The 8,355-nt window shown below is 45.2% G+C and overlaps 1 protein-coding gene across 1 annotated transcript; it reads left to right on the forward strand.

Moving 5' to 3' along the window:
- The first annotated feature begins 1,283 nt into the window (after window positions 1–1,283).
- On the forward strand, window positions 1,284–1,928 carry LOC128869368 (uncharacterized). Its single transcript, XM_054111909.1, has one exon. It carries the CDS (start codon window positions 1,284–1,286, stop codon window positions 1,926–1,928), a length of 645 nt encoding a protein of 214 aa, XP_053967884.1.
- The last annotated feature ends 6,427 nt before the right edge of the window (window positions 1,929–8,355 follow it).

Genomic DNA, 8,355 nt, shown 5'->3' on the forward strand with positions numbered 1-8,355 from the left:
TCTGCTGTTGTCACTTTGATCTGAACGTCCGGGAGAGTGTGCGTGTCAACGCATAAGCTTACTACAGCCTCGAAAAGATCACGCATCTAAATTTTGGGATAGCTAAACACGCCGCCGTAGCCGAATGGGTTGGTGCGTGACTACCATTCACAATTCACAGAGAGAACGTCGGTTCGAATCTCGGAGAAACACCAAAATTAAGAAAAAAAAAAAACATTTTTCTAATAGCGGTCGCCCCTCGGCAGGCAATGGCAAACCTCCGAGTGTATTTCTACTATGAAAAAGCTCCTCAGAAAAATATATTATATTTACCCACTTTAACTCACCACCTGGACAAAGGAAGTCAAACTACAACATTTAAGGAAATTGGCCGGCCAGTTCTAGGCTAGGTTGCGTCTGTCTGGTCGCCTGGAACTAGTGATACGCAGTGGACAAATCTCCTGATGTTCCCACTTCAACACCTACATGACGAGGCAGAGATGCTCCCTGTGAAAGAGCACAACAAACTGCTCAGCAAACAGTTTCTGATAGGGTCCTTCCGCTAGTCCCACCCATGCAGACACGTGCTTGAGCCTAAGCCGCATCCCAGGCATGTCAGGAGGCAACTCTTCAATTACACCGACGAGATCCAGGACAAAAAAGATTGAGAAATACACGACCGGACAATGTACAACAGACAGACAATAAACCTTCTAAAGCTCCCGACCCCCTAATGCCGTTATCGGAGTCCAACCACAACCCATAACAGACGAAGAGATCCAGCTTCTCAGAGAGTCCCGCGTAAACTTGGCGTAATTACGTTTCAGATAGTGTAGCTGGTTAAACTCCTAATTATCCAGAATTGACCCCGATATTCTAAACATATGTCCAGAATGCGAAGGCAGTCCGCACGACACAAACTACCTCTTCACATGACCCATCGTACCCACTCCTCTTGGGGGGTTAGATGGGAAAGTGATGCGAACAATATAGCCACTCCTCTCCAAATGGCAATCTCTACCCACTGTCCAGGACCTGATGCCCTGGACTTGGTACTCCCTGTTTTCGCTAACGCGGCTCTGTCGACCGGTGACAAGGCGGTATAACCTTGTCAGCACTTTAAGCTAAGGTGTCGAGGTACCCGTGCCGAGAGCTGCATGGCTGGTAGTGTCTAAATAACCAGTCTTTAACGGTCCCCTCCCATGCCCAGGCAAGGTCGGTTGTATTAAGTGCTTTACCACGGCATGCCGGCTCTGCCGTGGCGGACCACCCCTTCCGTGCCTACTCGTGGGACCAAAAAGCATATGGAATCCAATCAAAAAACTAATGAAGAAGTTAAGGAGTTAACGGAGAGTGTGCAGGGCACTGCGAAGGCCACCAAGAAGAAGAACAAGAAGTCGTCCGGTACCCTGCTCAAAGCGCGCTACCTGAGGGCGAAATTCATTCTGGCAAAGATTGCCAAGAATGAACAAGCCGGTAAAGCGCACGAGCGGGACGCTGAGGACCGGGTGAACTACGAGGCCGCGACCAGAGAGTACGAGGCCGCGACCGCAGCAAAACTAAACCAGCCACAACAACAATCACAACAACAGCCTAAATCGGCTAAACGTAACCGCTCACAGGAGGTGAGTGGACGTGAGGCCAAAAGGAGCAAATACTCCTCAACCCAGGGGACTGAGGGCCCTACAACCAGTGCGGCAGGCGCGGCCTCGAAGGCGGCTTACAGTGAGGTGGCCAGAGACCATCTCCAAGTTGCCCTCGTGGACGCAAAAACTAATAGTGGAAGGGCGGTGTTACCCCTTTGGGATGCTATTGAGGGACGGCTATCGAGTATGGTCGTCAGACACCTCATAGACAAAAAAGGGCCAGCACCTCTCTTCGACTCTGGTGAAATCTGTCGAAGCTGTAGGGTTATAAAATGTGCCAACCAGTACTCGAAAGAGTGGTAAGGTGGTAGCATATGCCAATGACTTGGTTCTGATGGTCTCAGGTCCCTTCCCATCAGTAATGGCTGAAATTCTGGAAGATGCACTGGCTACACTCAGCAGATGGGCCGCCAGTTGCGGTCTCAGAGTCAACTCTGACAAAACGGAGTTGATGCTATTCACCAGAAAATACAAGCCTCCACCTTTTAAGCTTCCTAGACTTAACAACCAGTGCCTTACATTTTCATCGGAAGTCCAGTATCTTGGTGTAATACTTGACCCCAAGCTCCACTGGAAGCTGCACATAGAAAATCGAGTTAAGAAGGCCAATATAGCCTTCTACGCCTGTAAATCTATGTTCGGCAAAAAATGGTGTCTCAAGCCACGGGTCGTACTTTGGATGTAAAACTTAGTGGTTCTGCCAATTTTGACATATGGATGCCTAGTTTGGTGGGTAGCTCTTCGGAAGGGCTACAACTCCACTAAATTAGAGAAAGTGCAGAGAACTGCATGTGTGGGCATCACTGGGGCCTGTAGAACATGCCCCACCGCTGCGCTCAACGTTATTCTCCACCTAATTCCTGTGGATCTGCAGGTTAAATACATTGCTGCTCAGAGTGCTATTAGGCTGAAGGAATTTGGCCTTTGGAAACAACTTCCTGTAGGACATAGCAACATTTTGAAGCAGATCTCCCCTTCCTTGTTGTTGCGGATATAGATGCCTCTGTTTTCACTGACGGATCGAAAATGGAGTCTGGAGTGGGAGCGGGGGTCAAATCCAAATCAGCCAGCATTTCGGTCTCCTATAAACTGCCGGAGACAAGCAGCGTCTTTCAAGCAGAGGTCTTCGCGATCCTGCAGGCATGCAAAATGCTTCGGGATCGCTGTTGGGAGGGAGACATTAAAATTTTTTCCGATAGCCAAGCTGCAATCAAGGCAGTGTCGTCGCCGTATTGCAGCTCTCTTCTCGTGAACTCCTGCAAGGAGGAACTTAAACGCCTCGAACGTGAAGGAAACATTTCCCTCATCTGGGTTCCTGGGCACAGGAATATAGAGGGAAATGAAATTGCCGATGAGCTTGCCAGGAAGGGGGCGGCAGAACCGAATCCAGCTGCCCTCTTCTCTGACATCGGTATCCCCTTGGCCGTCGTTAAAGGGAAACTACACAACTTCTTTCTAAGAAAAGCGCAAGACAGATGGAGGTCTGTCTCATCATGTGCCATTTCAAAAGCATTATGGCCTCAATACGATATAAACAGAACGCTTAAGGTGATGGGAACCCCCCGCCATTCAATTTCCAAACTCATTGCGGTGATCACTGGCCACTGGGCGATCGGCACTCACGCGGAGAAGCTTGGAATTCCGTACAACCCCCATTGCAGAAGCTGTGGGGATCCTGCAGAGAAAGAGACTGTGGAACACTTTCTCTGCAAATGTCCGGCTCTGGCGGCTTGGCGCTTGAGATTCCTCAGCGTCCCCTTTGGGGATGACTTGATGAAATTCTCCAGCCTAGATCCCTTTTCTCTCCTCCGCTACATCAACAGCACTGGATGGCTGTAGACGGTTTATCTCCTCCCTAAATCCTATCACAGGTAGTGGTCCACATTATGGTATCAAAACGGCACGTAAGTGCTACTTGTAGTGTACCTGGGGTACTCTTGCCATCTTACCTACCTACCCACCTACCCACTCCTCTTAAACCACTTTCCCTCTGAACCCAACCTGCCGGAACAGCAAGTTTCCTAGGTAGCTAGATGATGTCGACCGGGGATCTACATAACACTCACAGTGGGTAAGTATACTGCTAGAACAGCAACAACAACTCCTATCACTTACTGTCAAGGACGAGCTGATAGCTCTCCCTAAGAACCTTATACACTTGAACTACGGAATCAAAAAGTTGTCGAAATCATTAATGACCGAAATATTCGTAGCTGCAATGGAGGTTACTTTCCGCTACTCGGAAGTTCGTGTGGTGCGATGAAACGACAAAGTCACCCGTAAACTGATGTAGGGACGTGTTTTCATCAGCAATTGTGTGCAGTTGACTCGAATAAAAGGTTGAAGAGCAACTTCCTTGCGGAATCACGTTCGTCACAACCACCGTTTCTTTCCCCAGCTTAATGACTCTCTTCAAGGAAATTCCCAATCCACTCCATACAACTTTTGTCAATACCAATTGATACCAGCATATCACATAGCTTTGTTAAACCTCGGCCAGAGCTGCGTAAGCTAGCTTGGCATCTTTTGCTACGGCAGGCACCTTGTCGCGGTGCAGGGGCTTAATCGAATTTCAAAACGAATCCAGGCAATGGGAGGAATCGTCGTAGAGACGATAACTCACCCTGATGTCTGGTACCACTTGAGAACGATGACCAGGACTTGCCAACTTTTAATCCAGGGTAACACAGGGTCCGGCACACGAAATGTAACCAATTTCAGACAGCTCGCGCATCTGGTGCACGGGCATCAACTGTCCGTTAGTTGGCTAAATGACAGTCCGGAGTATTGTTTAGTAGCGCGCGGACGCATTTTGCCGAGAGTAAACGCGAAAAAAGAAAATCAGTTATGGATTTCTAACGTAATAGTGTGATTGCATTATATTTGGCTAGAAAGTCTCAACCAGCGATTATTCATGAGCTCGAGCACCTTAAAGCAAAGCACCATTACTCGTTGCAATGATATTGGTAGCATCGCGAAACGTCATGAAGGCGGTCATCAAAAGACTTCAACGGCACGTGAAATGGTTCAAAAAGTGAAGAAGCGACTTGGGCGAAATCCCCGACGAAGTGCCAATTAAATGGTGAAAGAACTGAAAATATGTATTCGTATAGTCCGGGAGCAAGGGGTCGATTTTGGACTGCGTTTTAATACCGTTAAATTCTTGACTATACTTGTGATTTAGCTTTCATGAATAACGAAAGTGAACGTCAGCTTGCGCACCCGCGGTGGGTGTGATTTTGGTGGGGTACGAAACGTGTCGAAAAAAAATGTGTACCAACTCATCTTATACCGGCTGAAATTATTTTCATGTATTGTTGACATTTAGTAGAATAAAACAAAATAGTCAGTTGCGCGGTAGAGGGGGGAAAACACGTCAGCTGAACAGGTGAACTTGTAAAATAAATTGAAAAGTAAAACTACTTTATGCCGATTGAAATTTTTTTACACAGTTTTGGACACATATGAAAATATAATAATGATAGTCAGCTGCGTTTATAGCGGTGGGAAGACCCTTTTTTTTGTTCTACTAAATGTCAACAATACACAAAAAAGATTTCAGCCGGTATTAAATGAGTTGTTAAAATTTTTTTTCGACCCGTTCCGCAGCATCCCACCCACGTACCCACCGCCACTGGACCAGCTGACGGTTGGTTTCGTCATCCCTTGGATGTCGTCTGCCTTCAGTATTAAAATCAGTCGGCATGAAATGATGAGGTCAAAATGACCCCTGGCTCCCCTGGCTATCTCAAGTCAAGCCTTACAACATCCAAAACGAGCACGATCTCACACCAAAGCAGGAGCAGGTCAGGCTTGAGAGAGCGAAAGAGTTGTTTCGGTTGTCCGAAAGCTGGCAATTTCCGAACATTGTGTTTTCTGACGAAACAATTTTTCAAATTGAGCTTTTCGTTAACTCTCAAAACGATGGGTTTTATTTAACCGACCGATCATACAAGAATTTGAGTCACAGATTGGCCATTAGGAGACAGCACCCGCCACAGGTAATGGTTTGAGACGGTGTAACCGCGGATGCGGGCTCACCAGTCGTTTTCATCGAGCCTGGCGTCAAGGTAAATGCGAAATATTATCGGGAATGTATTCTGGAGGTTGCAAGCCATGGGCATACAAACATTTTGGTGGCAGACCATGGACGTCTCAACAGGACTTGGCACCGTCTCACAAAGCTCGAGTGAACTAAGAATGGCTAAAAAATCTATGTTCCGAACTTTATAACTTCCACACATCGGCTCTCAAATTCACCAGACGCGAATCCGATGAATTATTTCTTTTAGGCCATTTTGGAGAGGAAGGTCCGAAAAAGACTCACCCGTCTCGAGGTGCTTAAAAGAGAAATTGTCTACGAGTGGGCCAAAATACCTGCAAATCACAATCGGGCTGGGGGCTGACGCGGCAGCCTTATTGAGACAAAATTGAAGACTGCCCAACTTGCCTTGTCAAGCAGGCAGTCGTAAGAACTAGATTATTAGCTGGGCAAAACACCACCTAGTGGGGCTCTCAGAGGCGGAAGTGTCGCTCTTTGAGGAACATGGCCGAGTTAATTCCTTCTTAAAGGAACACACTGAAATGTGCGTGCTTTATTTGTTTCTCTTTTTAAGACGGTTTTCATTTCTAAAATCTGTCTTATTTATGTCTTAGATTTTTATGACTAGGCGTAAATTATTTGGTTCTTAGTCTACATTTTGTTACTAGTTAAACAGATAATGACAGTTTTCCTAATAATTATTATCTGTAAATTTTATCACGAAAACATGCTTATATATGTTTTGTGATAAATCCCTAAAATAAAGAATAGGTATTAACTCCTCTCCTTCTCAAAACAAAGTGTCCTCACTTTTTTACACACGATTCATTTCTGCTCTTAATCTTCCTAATTACACTTCGTCTTCTTCTTCTTTCGCAAGTCTTCTTCTTTCTGATAGTTTCATTTCTCTATAATAGTTACCTAATTTGGCTATTATGTATCCAAATAGTATTATTCTAACAATTCCGAGTGTACAATAAATGGTATATTGAACTGGATAGTGTTCTATAGGGATTACATATTTTGACCTTTCCTGTTTTTTTTTTGAAAATTTATTCCCATTTGTTCATCGTGATTTTAATATATAGGTTAGGTTAGGTTTGGCAGCCGCATCGCACATAGAGACAACGATGCCACTTAGACCACGAAATGGGTCCGTTGTAAAACGCGGGGTCTGAGCTACATTTCCCTCTCCATATTAAACCATCCTGAGCTTTTGACAAAGCGTAAAAGGTTGTTGATACTTAAAATGTATAGATTATCTATATTAGATAAGAAGTAGGATTTTAAAAATCGGTTCCTGCTTCTGGCTAGAGCTGGGCATGTGCAAAAAAGGTGTTGAATTGTTTCCAACTCCTCCTCATTTCTGCAGCTACGACAGAAATCATGCGTGTAAACGCAAAATCTCTTTGCATGACTTCCTATGAGACAATGTCCTGTGAGGGTCCCTACTCTACGGTGAGAGGACTCCACCTTGCGGTGTACCTCTACTTACCAATCTCCTGAGCATCGATTCTCCTTGTTCCGCTTCAATGATTCTGCTATTTAGCATTTTGCCAATGAAGCCTACCAAGCCCGGTTCTACCCCAAGATCAGTGAGTGCTGCAGTAATTGCCCCCCCTCCAACATTGTTTAAGGCCCCTTCAATATCAAGGAAAGCGGCTAAAGTAAATTCCTGTTTGTGCAGTGAATTCTCTGCGGTGTAAATAAGGTTATGTAGAGCTGTCCCTACCGATTTCCCTTTCGTGTACGCATGTTGTGACGTAGAGATAAGATTTCTATCTATAGTTAGGCTTAAGTGAAATTCTATCAACCTCTCCAAAGTTTTCAATAGGAAGGAGGAGAGAGATATCGGTCTTAAGTCTTTTGGATGGGTATGTGAGTTTCTACCAGCTTTTGGAATGAAAACAATTTTGACTTGTCTCCACTTAAGAGGTATATGACCGTAGAGAAAGCAACCTTTGAAGATTGCTAGCAGCCAGTGTGCTAGATATCCGGCGGTCTTTTGCAGTTTCACTGGGTAAATACCATCTGGACCCGGTGATTTAAAGGGTTTGAAACTTTCAATCGTCCATAAGAGCCGATCCTCAGATACAGCATCTATTCTAACTTTACGACAGTGTACTGTATCTTCCATGTCATGCCCAGTAATGTCTGAGCAGCCTGGAAAATGAGTGTCGAGTAAAAGTTCAAAAGACTCTTTACTGGTTGTAGTGAAAGTGGACTTCCCGCTAAAATCTTACGTAGTCTGGAGGTCTCAGTTGCCCCTCAACCTCTTCACAAAAGGATTTCCAAGATTGCCTTAGGGCATTTCTGATTTCCTTCTTGTAGATCATCTGTAGAGCATCTTTATAATCTTTCCAATCTTCTGTGAGACGTGTTTTCTTTGCCTCATTAAAAGCACTTCTGCTTGTTTTTTGAAGCTTGCTTAGTTCAACCGTCCACCACTTAGGCTTGGGTTTACCCCTCAGTCTTCTTATGGGACAGGCTTCCGCTAAGGCAGCATTTATGTTGTAGGTAATTTTGTGAACCAAATTTTCTAGTCCTTCTATGCTTTGCAGTGCCACTGATGGACATGTTCTTAGGGTAACCCCGATACAATCTACATACTTTTCCCAGTCTGTTTTCCTGATATTTATACCAGGCTTTGGTTTCGGTAGATTTTTACTAACCTCGAAAGAGATATAT

This window comes from Anastrepha ludens, chromosome X, assembly GCF_028408465.1.
Source record: "Anastrepha ludens isolate Willacy chromosome X, idAnaLude1.1, whole genome shotgun sequence".
NCBI lineage: Eukaryota > Metazoa > Arthropoda > Insecta > Diptera > Tephritidae > Anastrepha > Anastrepha ludens.

Bases quoted from the DNA above. Each gene is read 5' to 3' on its own strand.
- LOC128869368 (XM_054111909.1), top strand. From the start codon at position 1,284: ATGGAATCCAATCAAAAAACTAATGAAGAAGTTAAGGAGTTAACGGAG.